At 51.9% G+C, this 18,459-nt stretch overlaps 1 protein-coding gene, 1 long non-coding RNA gene and 1 other non-coding gene across 7 annotated transcripts in view; all 3 read left to right on the top strand.

Moving 5' to 3' along the window:
- Nucleotides 1-4,036: 4,036 nt before the first annotated feature.
- Nucleotides 4,037-10,870, top strand: LOC137202451 (uncharacterized). The gene is made up of 3 exons (XR_010932623.1): nucleotides 4,037-4,079; nucleotides 4,941-5,034; nucleotides 10,480-10,870. It is a non-coding gene; the product is annotated as an uncharacterized lncRNA (long non-coding RNA).
- Nucleotides 10,871-12,899: 2,029 nt separating this feature from the next.
- TRNAG-CCC (transfer RNA glycine (anticodon CCC)) lies at nucleotides 12,900-12,972 on the top strand. Its single transcript has one exon. It is a non-coding gene; the product is annotated as a tRNA-Gly (tRNA).
- A 2,417-nt stretch (nucleotides 12,973-15,389) lies between these two features.
- MICALL1 (MICAL like 1) overlaps nucleotides 15,390-18,459 on the top strand; it is a 28,140-nt gene continuing 25,070 nt past the window's right edge. For 2 of the 5 annotated variants that reach the window (XM_067698031.1, XM_067698035.1), the window contains exon 1: nucleotides 15,390-15,893. In XM_067698031.1, coding sequence (XP_067554132.1) covers nucleotides 15,748-15,893 — 146 coding nt within the window. In that variant the 5' untranslated portion in view covers nucleotides 15,390-15,747. The remainder of the gene's footprint in view (nucleotides 15,894-18,459) is intronic. The other 3 variants (XM_067698030.1, XM_067698034.1, XM_067698032.1) reach the window with 2 other exon arrangements.

Genomic DNA, 18,459 nt, shown 5'->3' on the forward strand with positions numbered 1-18,459 from the left:
TGAATTGTCTCACTAATTTACTATGTGACCTCTGGGCACACCTGAGGGGCCCTAGAGCCTGCAGCCAGGCAGAGCTGGGCCTGCTCCAGGGACTTGGCATGGGGATGGCAGTGGCTGGAGCTGGGTGAACTGGCTTCCTCCTTATCTGGGGTGTCACCTGTCACTCGGGTGGCCGCCAGTATGGCTCTTGGGGTGGAAGCTCCTGCTTGCAGGAGCCCCGTTCCTTGCATGTAAACAAGGATAGTAGAATCTGCCTTACTGGGCAGTCGTGAGGAATAAGTGAGATGCTCAGTTATTTATTTCTCCCCCGTGCTTGGAATTCATAAGCTCTCCTGTATCCTTGTTTCCTAGTAGTTAATGAATGCTGGTCCCCGAAAAGATACGTCTATGTCCTAACCCCTGGAACTTATCAGTGTGACGTTTGGATAAAGATGTGAGTTCAGGATCTCAAGATGAGTGCACTCTGGATTATCCAGGTGGCCCCTAAATCCAATGACAAGTGTCCTTAGACACAGAGACACACAGGGAGGAGGGGACCACATGAAGACAGGCAGAGATTAGAGAGATGCAGCCGCAAGCTAAGAAACGCCTGGAGCCACCAGAAGCTATGAGAGGCGAGGAAGTGCTCTCCCCTAGAGCTGACACCTTGATTTTGGACTTTTCACCTCCAGAACTGAGAATAAGTTTCTGTTTTAGCCACTAACTTTGTGGTAATTTGCTGCGGCGGCTCTAGGTGTCTAATAGAATGCCTGCTGTGTATCAGGCACATTATAGGATTTTATGCACGGAAGGTTGTATCCTTTTTTCTACAAGTGAGCCAGCCAGGCACTGCTAGGTGAGAGGGAAAAGGAAGTGGGTAAAAAACAAACCCCCTAGAAAACAAATAACAGTTTAATTTTTCAGTTATAAAGAAAAAAAGCCCTTGTCCTTATGGGACTTAAATTCTAATGAGTGGAGACAGGTGGTAAAGCATATATAGTATGTTGGATGGCGAGGTATCTTGTGCAGAAAAATCCAGGGTAGGAGTTACCCCTTTGAATTGGATGGTCAGAAGAGATCACACTAATTGGTATCATTTGGTCAGAGACATGCAGGGGGCAAGGAGGCCGGGGCAAGGAGGCCACATTGCAGATACTTGAAGAAAGTGTTAGGAAGAGGAAACTGCAAGTGCAAAGGCCCTGAGGTCAGAGCATGTTTTGTATGTTGAGAGAATGTAGTGAAAAGGCCAGCTGGAGCAGAGCTAGCAAGGGCGAGGGAGGAAGAGGCCAGAGACCAGTGAAGCTCCTGATCATGGGGAGTCATATAGGCCTTGTCGAGACTGTAAAGGCTGTGACTAAGTCTGAGTTAGGAGGCCATTCTCCACCAGGGAGGTTACACAACTTGTCCAAGTTCCCAGAGCTAAAGAGGACCCAGGACAGAACCCAGGTCAGCCCAGCTCTAAAGGCTGTGCTGTCTCTGGGATGCCATCCTTCCTCCAAAAGGAAGGAAAACGAAAAGCAGCCTCTTAGTTAATATGTAATAAGTCCAAACATTCATAGAGCTCTTGGTAGCTTTCCAGGCACTTCATCTGTTACCTTGCTGGAGTCTAACGAGTGGCAGCATTGGGATCCTGCCAAGCGTTTGGATCGCCAGGCCAGTGCCAGCCAGGCCTTACTGCACCCCCGCCCCCAGTGCCTGTGTACACCCTGGTTCCCTGGCCTTGTTAAGAATGGCCCATGCAGTACCGTCTCTTCTGTACCCACAACCAGTCCTGACATTTGGCACTGGTGACTCATAGGATATAGACGCACCTGAGCACCCCCGGTGTTAACTTGTTTTGATTTCACCACCAGAGTCTCATAATTCATGTCAGAGTCTCCTGTCTCCATCACTAAAATTATGCCAGGTCAAGGTGTGTTGTGTCTCACCCGGTCCCTCAGCACTCTTTTTTTTTTTTCTGCTTCTTAACAGTAAATTTTATTTTTAAATTTAATTTAATTTTTTTTTAGGTTTTGGGGAAAATATTTTATGTGCTTTTTTTTTTTTTTTTTTTTGCGGTACGCGGGTCTCTCACTGTTGTGGCCTCTCCCGTTGCGGAGCACAGGCTCCGGATGCACAGGCTCAGCGGCCATGGCTCACGGGCCCAGCCGCTCCGCGGCATGTGGGATCTTCCCAGACCGGGGCACGAACCTGTGTCCCCTGCATCGGCAGGCGGACTCTCAACCACTGCGCCACCAGGGAAGCCCTTTTATGTGTATTTTATTAATAAAATATAACATGCATTCACTTTTTTTTTCACACACGCACACTGCATTTTATTTTTACAAGAGATAAATAAACTGACACCAAGCATTGTAAGTGGATGACCACAATAAAAGCAACAATGATTGCAATTACCAAACATGAAACACACTCATACTATGTCATAATATTGACATTCAGTCCAGTAATCCTCCACTGTAACAGCTCCTTTACTTTGCAGTGAAAATTGATTTGTATATTTTTTGCCTCTGAGTCCTTGTGGGAATTTTTTTTTTATTCAAACAGAAAGTCACAAAAATTATAATCATCCTCATCAGTTCACTCAGTCCATGTAATTAATTTTTTTTCATCTTGATCTTTTGTTAGCATTTTTATAAATTCATCAGTTTTCCATTAGAGTTCTGAAAATGCTTATTCATTCAGTTCAGCAGTATGGTCAGTTACCAGAAACCTGTCCTCGTCAGAGTCTTTTCCATGAATTCCTTGAAGATGGAACCCTTTTATAGGAACATTTTTGCGAAAGCATCAGAGTACACCCAGAACTGTCTGTAAATGACAAAAGACTTAAAAATGACCACGGTTAAAGATTTGATGAAAGTTCATAATAATGCAATTGACAAGGAAATTTAGTTATTTCTGAGATATACATTTTAAAGTAATAACTAGAATTATGACTTATAACATTATACCAGAACATATAAGATTTTTAGAAATTTCATGTAATGTCTGAAACATTTATATTAACATATTTCCATACAAATAACCCAAAGAAAGTTTCGTATTAGTGGTTCTTTTGTTTGTTTGTTTTTTTATACTGCAGCTTCTTATTAGTCATCAGTTTTATACACACCAGCCTCAGCACCCTTCTTACCAGTAGATGGGCCATTTGAGGAGCTCAAGGTCACACAGAGCCAGTGTGTGAGAGCCTGGCTTGGGCCATTTCCCAGTGTCTTGGCCCATGTCCCGCGGCAGTGCTGGGCAGCCGGCAGCCCTTGTGAGGGGGCAGGCACAGCTGAACTCCGCCTGGTACGGCTTGAGGAACGCAGGGCTTTAAGCAGCTGCAGCCAGCTCGCAGGGTTTTTATTCCAGCTTGCCTGGAGTGGAAGAAGCAGGTTCATAATCCTCCCACGCATAAAGGGAGTGAGGGTTTAATTAGCAGGGAACGAGGAGCTCTGGGTGGTGCCAGTTACCAAAAGTTCCTGCACCGGCAAGAGAAGGCAGCACGGCAAAGTGTGTGGCTCGGGCTTGGCCAGACCTGGGTTTGAATCCCGACTCCACATACTAGCTGTGTAACCATGGGCCAAGTTACTTAGCTTCTCAGTGCCTCACTTTCCTCATCTATAAAATGGGGGTAGCATTTCACTTGATTAAATTATATAAAGTACTTAGCACAGCACCTGGCTGTAGTGTGTGATTAGCGAATGAAGTCCATTATTATTAGCTGGCCATGACCTTGGAAATCACAGGCATAGATTATATGGATCAGCAAGGCTACTTCATGGTGGAGCTGGGACTCGGAGCCTGCAGACTCACCCAGGGGTTTTCTCTACTCCCTGCTCGTTGGTGGACCCAAGGCAAGTCTGTGTAGGGACAGTGTAGAGACCAGTTCACAGAGAGGCTGAGACACTTGTCTAGAGCAGCCCAGCTGTAGAGGAGCTGGGGCTCGTGCAGAGTGTGGCAGCAGGGGTGGAGAGAGGCTGGAGAATTCAAGAGCCATTTGGGAGGTTACAGAGGGCAGGACTTGGCAGTTGGCCAGATATGCAGGGGCAGGGGCGGGGAGATGCCCAGTCTTCTGGCTTTTGCAGCTGCGGAGACAGTGGAACCACGATTGAGATGGGGTGAGTGGGCAGGTTTGAAACAGGAAGGATGTGAAGGTGGGTAGAGAACTGGGTTCAGACAGGAGTTCAAGGACCCTGTGAGACATCCAGGTGGAGATGCCCAGGGTGTAAGACTTGGGCAGAGGCAGTGAACAGCTGGGGCCGGAACCCTGCTCTTCAGACCCCAAGGCTGGAGCTGGTTCCTCGCCACACAGACCAGCCTCTGGTGGCCTTGGCTTCCTTTCCACAGTGTGGACTGGACTGCAAGCCCAAGATGGGGCTTCTCTTCCCGGAATGGCCTTGGCCTTCGGTGGATACTGACCACCTCCTCATCTACAAAATGAGGCACTGAGACCTGCTGTTGTCCGAAGGCTGCGGCCCTGCAGTTCTAGATTTCTGGGTAACATTCTAGGATTAAATGGGCCAGGATCCCCCATGAATGCCTGAGAAAAGGGAGGCAGCAGTTGGGAGCAATGGCCTTTGCAATAAAGAGAATTAGTTGAATGAATGAATGATGAAGGTACAAGGAAGTGAATCAATGGGGTTCATCAAATGAAATGATATAAGTGTATCAATAAGTGATGGTGTGCCTTAAATCCTTTCTAGAAGGCAGATGCATAGAGTGAATAAATGACGAATGTATTCACTCTTCAGCAAATGAAGAGTGTGGGTGTGCTGCACTGGCTCTTCCTCCCGATGGCCTTTCATCCCCGTGTCCACCTGCCATGCACACTGGAGAGGGGCCGGCCTGGGCTGTTGCTTGGGGTCAGGAGCCAGGCTGTGGGGTGGGGGAAGCACATCAGGAAGAGGTCGAGAGGGAGGCAGGGGGCGGCCAATTTGATCCAAAGCCTGACCAGCAATTTTCCTGATGTTTCTGAGAAGGAGGCGGGTACCGGAAGCAGCAAGTCATCCCGGTTCCCGGCTCCACATTCCTATCAAACCTGCGGCTGTATTCCTGGCCCCGCCCTTGATTAAGGTACCTTCCTCCTGTTCCCACCCCCACTCCCATTTCTCTCCCTGGGGCTGGTGGACCTGGAGGGTGGCCTTCTCCACTCTCTGATCAGGCGGGGGGCCTAGATACAAGTCCTGACACTGCCCTCTTAGAAGCTGGGAGATTTCAGGCAGGTTGCTTAACTTCTCTGGGCCTCTGCTTCCTCGTGCATCAAATGGAGTGAGTAGTTCTTCCCCACCTGCCTCCCTGGGCCCCTCTGAGCCTCAGCATATAAAGCTGTCGAGCATGATACAAGTGTTTGCTGTTACCCTTACCCGTCCCAGTTGTGTTGTATTGTGTCACCTGGAGATGAGGTTCGCCCTTGCTAACCTCTCTCTGTTCTATCTACCGGGAAAACAACTCACTCAGAGCTTCTGCAGGAAAGTCTCATGTTCTGTTTCAAATGGGAAGAGCTGCCTTGCTCACAGTTCCGTGTAGACAGTCAGGTAGGTGGGAGACAGACAGTCCTCTTCTAGTGTCTGACAGGTGGCAGGTGCTCTGACCTTCTGGCTGACCGAAATCTCTCCAGCCTGACAGCCCCTTCCTTGTCACTTGGTCCTCAGAGGAGAGGTGACCTTCCTGGGGTAGGGAGGCTCAGAAACTGTTTCCCACCTGCCTGCTTTTGACTTGCAGATCGGGCTGGGTTGATACTGAGGGGTAGTTGAGAGGGCTCCAGGCCCCAGGACCTCAACTGTAACCCCAGTCACCCCTAAAGAGTCCAAGCATAAACGAGGGCTGGCTTTGCAGACCCAACTCTAAGTCAGGCCCCTCTGGCCTCCCTCTCCCTCCTTCCTGCCAAATTTCTGCCCCTGAGCCCCACTGCAGAGCCACAGGAACCCAACTTAGGGCCTAGAACATTCCATCTGCATCTGAGCACCAACCCTGTTAGCCTTCCAGTACTAGTCCTGTTTATTGCCATCGGAAGTGAGCTGGGAGTGAAACAGGAGGGAAGGGGGCAGGGCACAACCTTTGTTTTTGTTTTTGTTTTTGCGGTACGCGGGCCTCTCACTGTTGTGGCCTCTCCCGTTGCGGAGCACAGGCTCTGGACGCACAGGCTCAGCAGCCATGGCTCACGGGCCCAGCCGCTCCGCAGCATGTGGGATCTTCCCGGACCGGGGCACGAACCCGCGTCCCCTGCATCGGCAGGCCGACTCTCAACCACTGCGCCACCAGGGAAGCCCAGGGCACAACCTTTGAAAGAATAACATAGCCCGAGGACATGACATAAACTGATTAAAACCAAATGGGTCCAAGAGAGCAGACAAGTCGACTTCCACTAGACGTTGAGCCTCAGTATATGCTCACCGTAACACATCAGCAAGCTAAAGACACATCCACAGGCGCCATGGCAGTTCCAAGATCAGCCATAAAGATCAAAAAGTGGGCAGTGGCCCACTTCCTGGAAATCCCCACCCCTTCCTGAAATAGCTGGAATACTCCTCCCACTCATTAGCCTATGAAATTACCCACCCCTATAAAAACTGACAACCCAGTACCCTGGTGCCTTTCTCACCTTCTGAGATGGCCCACGCTCTGTCTGTGGAGTGCATTTCTCTCTAAATAAATCCACTTCTTACCTACCACTTTGTCTCTCACTGAATTCTTTCTATGATGAGACATCAAGAACCTGAGCTTCATTAAGTCCTGAAACCAGGTGTGTGATCTCAGTTGGAACACTGTGGGTTTGGGCTGGGTTTGAGTCCCGGCTGCGTGGGTTCGAGTCCCGGCACGTAGGTTCAGGTCCCAATGTGAGGTGCACGGTTTCAGGAGCATTGCTGCCAGGGCTGCCAGGGGCTGCAGACATGGGGCACCTGGGAGGTTCTTGCTCACCAAACTCACAGGTACATAGCAGTGAATGAACTTATGGTGAAAACTAGGTATGCAGGGGTGAACCAGACACGATGCTGGCCTCAGTCCACCAGCGGCACATCCTTGTGGTGAAAGTTCTTTGTGAAGTCAGAAAGAGCCAGACGGCGTCCTGACCATATTTTGACAGCTGTGTGGCTTCGAGAGGGCTTTACCCTCTCAGAGTTTTATCCTTATTAGTAAACAGTGATCATGTGAAGCTCACAGAGTTGTGAGAAACCAGAGGTAATGCACATTAACAAGAAAAACACCACATGGGAATTCCCTGTACGTCCAGTGGTTAGGACCCTGTAATTCCACTGCAGGGGGCACAGGTTCGATCCCTGGTCGGGGAACTAAGTAAGATCCCACATGCTGCGTGGTGCAGCCAAAATTAAAAAAAAAGAAAGAAAGAAAGAAAGAAAGGGGATTCCCTGGTGGCACAGTGGTTGAGAATCTGCCTGCCAATGCAGGGGACACGGGTTCGAGCCCTGGTCTGGGAAGATCCCACATGCCGCGGAGCAACTGGGCCCGTGAGCCACAATTACTGAGCCTGCGCATCTGGAGCCTGTGCTCCGCAGAGAACAAGAGAGGCAGCGATAGTGAGAGGCCCGCGCACCGCGATGAAGAGTGGCCCCCGCTTGCCACAACTAGAGAAAGCCCTCGCACAGAAATGAAGACCCAACGCAGCCATAAATAAATTAATTAATTTAAAAAAAAAAAAAAGAAAGAAAGAAGGAAGAAAACACCACACACACACACACACAATGTCTAGCATACGGTTAGTGTCAGTAAAGGTTATCTATCAGTATATTTTTTTTAACATCTTCATTGGAGTATAACTGCTTTACAATGGTGTGTTAGTTTCTGCTTTATAACAAAGTGAATCAGCTATACATATACATTTTTAAAATATATTTTTAAAAATATTTATTTATTTATTTATTTAGTCTGCATTGGGTCTTCGTTGTGGCACACAGACTCATCGTTGCGGCACGTGGGATCTCTAGTTGTGGCACATTGGCTCTAGAGCGCGCAGGCTCAGTAGTTGTGGTGTGCAGGCTTAGTTTGCCCCTTTACACATGGGATCTTAGTTCCCCAATCGGGGAACAAATCCAAGTACCCTGCATTGGAAGGCAGATTCTTAACCATTGGACCACCAGGAATGTCCCAAGCCATCAATATTCCTAAGGATTGGAGACTTCCTGGTGGTGCAGTGGTTAAAATCCACCTGCCAATGCAGGGGACGTGGGTTCAAGCCCTGGTCTGGGAAGATCCCACGTGCTGCGGAGCAACTAAGCCCGTGCACCACAACTACTGAGCCTGCGCTCTAGAGCCCGCGAGCCACAACTGCTGAGCCCGCGTGTCACAACTACTGAAGCTCGTGCACCTAGAGCCCATGCTCCGCAACAAGAGAAGCCACCGCAATGAGAAGCCTTGAGTAGCCTGTGCACCGCAACGAAGAGTAACCCCTGCTCACCACAACTAGAGCAAGCCCGCACGTAACAAAGAAGACCCAACACAGCCATAAATAAATAAATAAATAAATAAAATATTCTTAAGGATCGGATCTCACAGCCTAATGGGGAGAGACACATATGCACAAATAAATGCCACGCAGTGTGAGCCACTGTTCAAATGCCGTTTCCTCCACACAGCCTTCAGGGATAAAGCCTCAGTCCCCGGACAGGAGATGAGAGGCTCCTTGTGGAAGTGCTATAGCACTTTGTCCATCTCTATATCACCTCCCTTGTCTTGTCTTTCTGTGACTGTTTTTTGTGATTGTTTACATGTCTGTCTCCCACACTGGCCTGCCAGTCCCTCCAGGGTAGGCATGTGGAAATTTCTCTCTGAAATTGGCAAGGATTTCCCTGTAGTTTCCATCTAATTCAAGGGTGGGAATCTGTAAGAAGACCTGGAGCTGTGGTTTCCATCTGGGCCTATCAGGGAAGGCTTCAGGGAGGAGGTGATGGCTTCCATCTGGGCCTATCAGGGAAGGCTTCAGGGAGGAGGTGATGTCTGGGCTGGGCCTTGAAGCCTGTGCAGGATTTGGAACAGCAGCAATACGTGTTTCAGAGGAAGCCAAAAGGGGCGGGGGACAGCGTGGCAGGCTGAGGCCTCCCAAGCATCCTGTAGCACGGAGAGTAAGGGGCTGGGGATGGGTTCAGCCCCAGCTCCCCCTCTAGCTGCCTCTATCATCCTGGGCAAGCACCTCCCCTCCTTGGCTCCAGTCTCCTGTATACTGAGGGGTTTTGCTAAATACTCCCAAAGGGTCCTTTCCAGCCTGGATATTTCAGTGGCTTCTCTGACCTGCCTCCCCTCCGGGGACAGACCCAGAAGGCAAAGTAGGAGTAACTCCCAGCTCAGAGAGAACCCTCCCAGTGACAGACAGCACATGGTCCTCTCTGCTCTGGAGGGTTTAATTGGAGAGTTGTTTCATTTTGGGGTAAGGATTCAAACTTGCTTGCCCAATCCCAGACCGATTTTCCAGAATGTGTATACAGTATGTGGGGAACAGTACGGTCTGTGGAGAATGGCTTGGCATAGCTGCCTATCCGCAGACATTGCTGGGATTCCAGGAAACCGAGGCTCATCCCGGCAGGCCGGGACGGGGGCGCAGGATGCTGTCCTGGCAAGCTCAGGGCATGCCTGTGGCGAAGTGAGGACCAGGAGAGCAGCGAAACCTCCCACATGCCTCCAGGCCCCAGCTTCCGAGGTCCCACAATGTTCCTATTGTCCACAGGGCCCTGCTCCCCCAGGGAGCAGCTCAGAGCCAAGGGCCTGTGTAGGGCCCTGAGAGAAAAGCACAGTGGTCAGACCCACATGGATCTTGGAGTCAGAGAAGCTTAGAAAAATGAAATCCTAGAATTAGAAGCTCACAGGTACTGAGGGTCCGAGCTGTCCAGACTGGAAGGATGGTCCACTTCCTAAAGTCCTGCTCCCTCACCTGTTATTTTTTTCATTATGAAATTATACTTGCTCTGCCTGACTTACCTGGATTTCTTGTCTTCCAGTGACCTGCCGTGGCCCTCTGTGTGAGCAAATCTCCTCTTGCTTATTTGGGGCTGCTTTTGTTTTAAAATTAGAGCCCCTTTCGCTTCTAGCACTGTTAATTAAACTGCAAACGATGTTGTGTTGGTATGAGAAAGTTCATTTGTTTTTTCAAGTGACTGGTTAAGATTATGATCAGAGCAAGAGTCTAAAATTAATCAGCAGCAAATATTGGATGATTCCACTTATAGGAGGTGCCTAGAGGAGTCAAATACACAGAAAGCAGAATAGTGGTTGCCAGGGGTGGGGCAGGGGTGGCGGGCAGGTATTGGGTGTGAGTGCTAATGGGTACAGACTTTGGGGGGTAATGAAAATATTCTAAATAAAATAATGGTTGCACGACCCTGTGAATATACTAAAAACCACGAATTGTTCACAAGAGTGAACTTTATGGTATGTGAATTATATCTCAAAACTGTTATTTTAAAAAGTTATGCCTGCTGTTGTTACAAATTCGGTCCATAATGACTTGTAAAAAGTGAATCTGGGACTTCCCTGGTGGCTCAGTGGTTAAGAATCCATCTGCCAATGCAGGGGACATGGGTTCGAGCCCTGGTCCGGGAACATCCCACATGCCACAGAGCAACTAAGCCCGTGCGCCACAACTACTGAGCCTGCGCTCTACAGCCCGTGAGCCACAACTACTGATGCCCTCTCGCCTAGAGCTCGTGCTCCGCAACAAGAGGAGCCACCGCAATGAGAAGCCCGCGCACCGCAGGGAAGAGTAGCCCCTGCTCGCCGCAACTAGAGAAAGCCTGCGCATAGCAACGAAGACCCAACGCAGCCCAAAATAAATACATACATAAGTTTATTAAAAAAAAGAAAAGTGAGTTTGCCACACCCCCATCTCACTCCCATAGTGAACCATTGACAGCATTTGGGTAGATTTTTTCCTTTCTTTATGATGTTTTAAAATTCCATATATCTGCACATGTACATGTTCATATACATAAGTATACATGATATATATGTTATATATATATAAATTTTGTTTTGCAAAAATGGAATCCTAGTATATCTGTTATTTTACAGCTAGCTTTTTTCACTTCTTTTGAGGATGTATTTCCATGACACTTGTTAAAAAAACTTTTATTGGGCTTCCCTGGTGGTGCAGTGGTTGAGAGTCCGTCTGCTGATGCAGGGGATACGGGTTCGTGCCCCGGTCCGGGAGGATCCCACGTGCCGCGGAGTGGCTGGGCCCGTGAGCCATGGCCGCTGGGCCTGCGCGTCCGGAGCCTCCGCGACGGGAGAGGCCGTGCTCCGCGACGGGAGAGGCCACGGCAGTGAGAGGACCCCGTACCGCAAAAAAAAAAAAAAAAAAATTTTTATTGAAGTATGGTTGATTTACAATGTTGTGTTAATTTCTGCTGTGCCGTAAAGTAACTCAGTTATACACATATATATATTCTTTTTTTTCATATTATTTTCCATTATGGTTTATCACAGGATATTAAATATAGTTTCCTGTGCTATACAGTAGGACCTTGTTGTTTCCAGGATATTTTTTTTGTGTGTGGCCACACCGTGGGCATGTGGGATCCTAATTCCCCGACCAGAACCTGCGCCCCCTGCAATGGGAGCGTGGAGTCTCAACCACTGGAGCGCCAGGGAAATCCCCCAGGACGCTCTTTTTAACAGCTGGTGGTCTTCTGTTTTCCAGCTGTATTGAAACTCAATTATGCTGTCCCTCATGAACATTTAGGTTGCTCCCAGTGCTTTGCTGTTAGCGAACAATGACCATCTTTGTATGTGCATCTTGGGGCCCCTGGGATAGTATTTCTGGAGGATAGAGTCCTAGAAACAGGCCTGCTGCATCCCAAGGTGGGCAAAGGCCCACCTTTTATAGATATTGACATTGAACCTTTGACAGGTGACATATTTATCCAGGGCCTCCCAGCAGGTCAGTGGCAAAGAGAGTAGGTGGTGAGTGAAATGGGGCCAACCAGGCATCACCTCCCACACCCAGGAACGCACAGACACAGGTGGACTTCTGGCTCTGAGAGAGAAGCGGCCCCCAGCCCCCGCCTCTGAGCAGGCGCAGAGTCAGGTGGGGACTCAACAGCCAGAGATTCCCAGAGGCAATGATGACATTCTTTTCCCCCTCAGCTTCTCCAGGTCCCCACCATGGCCATTCCTCTCCCTTTCATCTTTCTGAAATTTACCTTGAGATCTGTGTGTGAAAATAAGTGTAAGCTGTAAGTGCTGGTCATTCATTCACTCAGCCATTCCCACCAGTGCTCATTCGACATCAGCTTCTCCCCCCACTCCCCCCCCCACCCCGTGGGGTTTTTCTTCATTCTGCCTTTGCATCTCCCTCCATCACAGCCCTCCTGCAAAGCAGGCAGGCAGGAAGAATGGGAAGTGGAAAGTATGGCATCCTTTCCCAGACTAGTCAGGGCCCTCCTCTGGACGCCTGCTCTTCCTTCGGGCTTCTTTTTCCTTTGCCCCTTATCATTCTGGACGAAGAGTAGTCACTAGCCTGTCTCACTCACCACACTAGCCAGCACTTCCCTGCCAGGATCCTGCCTCGTGCTATTACTGGGAATAAATTAGAAGGATTCCAACTACCTGCAATGATCTCTCACTGGCTCGCATCCGACTTGCTTTCTTGGGGGATGGGTGTCATTCAGCTCAAATGTTCCCACCACAAAGAGGCCTTCCCTGGAAGCCCCGTCTGTTCCCATGGTTCTCTGTCACAGTGTCTTACTTTATTCTCTTCCAAGCCCCCTTCACCATCTAAAATGATCTTTGTTGCTTTATTTGTTCCCTGCCTGTCTTCTCCATTAGAATGTTAGTTCCATGAGGGCAGGGATCCTGTCTTGTTCACCCTATCTACCCTGGAGCTCCCCAGCCAAGGAGCAGGTACTTGGTCAATATTTGTTGAATCCATGTTTGAATATAAATGCATGCACAAGGTCTGGAAGGTTCGACTTCATACTGACAACCATGGGACTTCCCTGGTGGTCCAGTGGTTAAGACTCTGTACTCCCAGTGCAGGGGGCCCAGGTTCGATCCCTGGTCAGGGAACTAGATCCCGTGTGCATGCCACAACTAGAGACCCAAAGCAGCCAAATAAATAATAAATAAATAAATATTTAAAAAACAAAAAACTGACAACCGTGCCTACATCTTAGGAGGGGACTGGGGTTGAGGGAGACAGTCAAGTAGGAACTTTAGCTTTACTTTAAAATTTTTGATAAGGAGAGTGTATTTACTTCTTAACTGATAGTTAAAAAATAAACACACCAAACGAAGGGCCCAAATCCCTTCGTCCTAATCCTGATATTTTGGTATGATTTTGGGCTGGTGACCTGACTTGCATAGCTGTCTGTGGCTTCTGACCTCACCTGTAAACACGGTCCCACCTCCCACCTGAACCCTGGATTTACAGTCTGCACGGCATTTGTCCATTCATTATCTCACCGGATTACCCACAACCTTGGGACGCAGGCAAGGCAAAGATTATTATCCCAATTTTATAGGGTAAGAAATTAGGGTTCATAGGGGTGGAGTTGTCTGGCCTGTGGTCACACAGCTGTGGTCATGGAGGCCCTTACCTCCTATCATGATGAGCTGACTCAGATAATGAGTTTCCAAACCCCACAAATGGCTAATTAGGGCCCAGAGGCTGGGCTGGGTGAGCTACTATCATGGCAAAGGGATCAAGGTCAGATCTGAAACTGTCTTCAGGGACCTGAAGGGAGCCCCTTGGGCTGGTGAGGAGAGGAATATAATCCCTCCTGGGCTTTAATGAAGAGTACTGGTGGTCTTTGGAGGCCAAGGTGGGTGTGTGAGCCCAAGTCCCTGATTTAATGAGAGTACCTGGAACCCTCCTTTCTTAGAGTTGCTTTCCCACAGGGACAGGGCCGGAGGCAGCAGCGAAGGGTTGGTGAGGGGCCAAGGGGGCTGGCCAGGCAGCCTGGCTCGTGGCAGCCCCTTCCTAGGTAACCTGAAAGTTGGCGTTCTGGGCCAAGATGGTGGCCTCCCAGCTGTGGACAGATCCAGGGTGTGAGGCTGCCCCAGGCTGGCAAGCGGGGGTCCCCTGGGTCATAATTGTATTCCGAGCTGGGACTCAGTGAACCTTTGAGGAGGTGGGATTCCCCAAGTTGGCCTGTTTCCTCCATAATTTACTCACAAAGGTCCAAGGGACAAGCTGGGTACAAAATGTTTTCAATCCATTTTATCACATGTTTACCAGGCACCAGGTATCAATAGTTAGAGTTTATGAGTGAAGACTAATTGTAAGGCACATCTTACTCCTCTCAGCCACTTTGTAAAGCAGGAATTATCCCCATTATTAAGATGTGGCAACTGAGGTTCATGGAGGCACACGGTCACACGGCAGAGTGAGTGGGGAAAGCCAGGATTCGAGCCTGGGTTGGTACACCCCTGTTCTTTCCACTCCTCCAAGGGCTGATGGCTGACAGAGATGAGTAGGATCCCGCTCCTTCCTTTGGGGGGAGTGGTGCGACAGACTCATCCCAGCTAACTATTGCACTGGTCAGAGTGATGTCACTGCCACGGCAGCCTAGTGGAAACTGATTCATCCGGAGGTTGGGAGAGGCCTCTGGGGAGGGTGGCTAACCCAGGTCTGGAAGGGGGAGCAGGAGAATGAGGCTGCAGAGGTTCCAAGGCCAGACACCCAATGTCCCATTAGACAAGGGCCTGCTTCCCATAGGTCCTTCCCATGGGACCCCAACCCCCCCAACCCTAGTCAGGATGCCCCAGTGGGGAGGGGTGAGATCCCTGACCCTACACGGGGGGGGGGGGTAAGGAAAACTCTGCAGGACCCCTTGTCAGGCTCAATACATCACTGAGTGGACACCTGGACCACTGTGGTGGTGGTGGTGGGGGCGTCCCATGGGAAGGGCCCCGGGGTCCCATGGGTGGGAGCATGGAGTCTCCCGGTCCGGCTCTGGGGGGAGGGGAAGGTGGCAGACAGAACTACCTGTAGGTCAAGGGTGTTTTGGAGTGGTGAGACAGGGTGAATGAAGCTAGTGGTCATCTGGGGGTGCTTTGGGGTCTGCAGGGGAACTGCCTGATTGGCCGGGGGTGGGGAGAATGCCTCCGCAAAGTTTCAGGCCAGGGGAATGTGGGGGATTTGCAGGTCCTTAGAGTGGGAAGCACTCAGGATGGGAGGAAGAGGAGACTTCCCGGTGGGCAGCGTGGTGGAGGAAGAAGTCACTGTGGGGAAGGGCTAGTTTGCGGTGGGTGAGGGGTTCAGGGGCCATCCCAGAGTTCTTTGAGGAGTCCACGGCGGGGAGTGGGAAGGGGTGACCGGGATCGCCGAGGAGAGGGGCGGTGGGGTGCTGGGCACGTGAGGCGGGTGGGGGTGCGGGGTCCGCGTCTGGGGGGCGGAGCCACCGCTGGGTGGGGCGCCAGGCCACCGCCCCCTCCCCGCTCCCCCGCGGCGGCGGGCGGGGACCGAGACCAGCGGGACGACCGCGCCCGCGGCCGGCCCACAGCAAGGGGAGCGGGCGGCAGTGAGTAGGCGGCGGCCGGCCGGGCCGGGCCATTCGGGCAGCGGCTGCTCGGGCAGGTCCGGGCAGGGCCGGGCGGGAAGCAGGCAGCAGATCCGGGACCCCGCTCCGGAGCCCGAGCGAGGACTCCGAGGCCGCGGCCCCGCCTCCTCCCCGCCCCGCGCCCGCCGCTAGCGGGTCGCGCCCCGAGCTCCAAGCCGCGCCGGCTGGGCCGCGCCGGAATCATAGCCGCAGCCGTAGCTGGAAGCCGGCCCAAGCCGGGTCCAAGGGTGAAGCCCGGTCCCGGCGGCGCCCGGAGCCGGGCCCGAGCCCCGCGCGGCTCATGGCGGGGCCGCGGGTCGCGCTGCTGGCTTGGTGCCGCCGCCAGTGCGAGGGCTACCGCGGCGTGGACATCCGCGACCTGAGCAGCTCCTTCCGGGACGGCCTGGCCTTCTGCGCCATCCTGCACCGGCACCGGCCCGACCTGCTGTGAGTGCCGGGAGGGCGGGCGGCCGGCCGGGGCGCAGGGCGGCGCGGGCTCGAGCTGGGGACCCCCGCCCCGCTCAGTGACGCGGAGCCGGGGCGGCGGCACGCGCCGCCCCCGGAGGCCGAGACTCCCACTCTCCCGCGGGCCCCCAACGCCTCGCGGAGACCCTCTGACCCAGGGCACCCCTCCCCCACTTGGCCTCTTTGACCCCGCCCACTGGAACACAGCCCGCCTCCCATGCTGGTCTTTCTACTGACGCCCTGGCCCCGCCCACAGGGCACTGATTTCCGCCCAAGGGACACCGAAGCCTCCAAGGCCTTGCCTCTTTGAAGGAGCACCGAGCCCTCCTCGGGGACCCTGGGCCTTTCTTACACTAAACTCTTAAACAGGCACTCTGAGCAGCCCCCTCCACGTGGGGCATTGAGGCCTGTTCCCTCTGTGGGGCCCCCTTGCTTTGATTCCCCCGTGCGATCATGTTTCCAGGGCACTAGCACAGTTCCTGACACAGAGGAATCCCTGGGTTAATAGAGGTCAGATGAATGGATGTAACCCCCTCCCCATTAGGACACAGACCTGTCTCCCCAGGTGTGTTCTGCATGACTCTGCTGTCCTCAGTGGGGCAGGGAGGCTGAATGAATACCCCTGGGGTCTGACCTACAGCCCTAATGGGCTGCTCCAGGGTGTGAAATGGCCTCTTCTTGCCCCCAGGTGCCCAGTGAGGTTCCACGGGAAAATTTATTCAGACCCCAGAACAGTTGACTTGGTGTTTCTATCTCAGCTCCCTCTTCCTTGGGCCCTGGAACCTCTTCATTCATTCATTCATTCATTCATTCATAAAACACTGAGTGCATGTTTATCTGGCAGCTGCCATTCCTTGTACTTCCGGTCTCATCTGCAAACTGGGGACAAGAGTCATGGTCCTTGACTGTCTTGCTTACAGCCCCTCGGACAGGGCTCCCCAAGCCTGACAGGGTCTGGAGTCTTTGTGTGTCTGTTCCACCTCCTGTGCTCCCCAAAGACAGCACCTGGGAGGCTTTGATGAAGGAGGAAAGGAAGGGAAGGATTGCCTCAAGGATTCGATGGTGTAGATGCATTTATTCTGTACCATGTAGGTGGTGGGGTGGGCCCTGGAGGAGAGGGTTTTGGGGGGTGTGGATGCAGAAGCGAACGAGATGAGGTGGAGATGTAGGTGGGCTGCTGCCTCTTGTGGGGCCTGTGGCCCGGGGTAAGGGGGCTCAGGAGCCGCGCCTTGAAGGTTGGAGAAGGAGGGCACCCAGATTGGACCCACGCATTAGAGCGGAGGGCTCAAGGGGTCTTCTGTTTTGGCTGGGGGGCAAGTGGTGAGGCAGGGTTGGCCAGTGTGTGACAGGACTTAGGTGTCAAGCTAAGCCATGCAATGGACCTGAGCCTGCCAGCACAAAGGGCAGGCTGCTTGGTTTCCGGTCAGCTCCTCCATGTCTTAGGTGTGCAACCTTGGGAAAATCACTGGATACCTCCAGGCATCAGTTTCCTGGTCAGTAAAGGGGGGTTGATAATAAGACCTACCTCACAGGATTGTTGGGAGAAATTAAATGGGACAATGAACATTCAATTAACATTAGTTATTATAAGAAGTGTTATTAAGCAGGAAGGGATGATGAAAGAGTCTCATTCCTTCGTTTATTCCACAAATGTCTGCAGGGTTATACTCTGTGCTGGACACTGTGCCTGGTAATGGAAATAGCTACTAACCAACCAAGAGGCAAACCCCACACAGTCCCCCATGGCCTATGCGGGTAACAGATGTATAAGCAGTGCTGATAACTCCACGTGGGAAGTGCTGTATCAAAGGGCTAGGTTGGGAGGGCCTCCCAGCCGTCACATAGACTTCAAGGAGGTAGTAGGAGCTGGGTCAGGGCTGAGGGAAGGGCATTCCCGGCAGAGGGGACCACCTGAGCAGAGACACAGGCGGCACTGTTGGAGCCCATAGCACAGGGCAGGGAGGGCTGGGAGATGTGGCTGGGCCAGAGTGCTTAGGGCTTCCTGCTGGCTAAGGAGGGTGGATGGGGCCACAGGGAGGGATGTGGCTAGAGTTCGTGTGGAGCGGAGGGGGCTTCCCTCCTGCGAAGAGATCCAGAATCAGGTCCAGGCATTCATTTGCAAGGCAGGCCAGCATCTGGGCTGCCAGACCATTGCACGGGAGAAAAACCGAGGCCCGGGTCCTATATGAGGCATAGAGAGGACCTCGGTGATGGCTAGGGAGGATCTCCATGAGAGTAGGGCTGGGGTAGGGGCGAGGGCAAGCACCATCTTCTAAAGTGGTTCAGGCTTCTCGAGCTGTGGGCTCATTCCCCCTCCTCAAATCCAGGCATCTTTAAGCTCCCTTGAGGGACCATGTGGGTTTCATTTTTGTGCTCCTCACCTCCCCCAGAGCCAAACAGAACTTCCCAGCCTTCGAAAACTCTCAGAAAATATGTTTCCAAAGCCTAGATGTTGATTAGGGACGAAGGTAGGGGAGGGAGAAGTGGAGGAAAAATTGTAGTATCGTGGGGACCTTTACAGTTTTCACGCTGTTTCCAGCATTTATGC

The sequence above is a fragment of the Pseudorca crassidens genome, chromosome 11 (assembly GCF_039906515.1).
Source record: "Pseudorca crassidens isolate mPseCra1 chromosome 11, mPseCra1.hap1, whole genome shotgun sequence".
NCBI classification, from domain to species: domain Eukaryota; kingdom Metazoa; phylum Chordata; class Mammalia; order Artiodactyla; family Delphinidae; genus Pseudorca; species Pseudorca crassidens.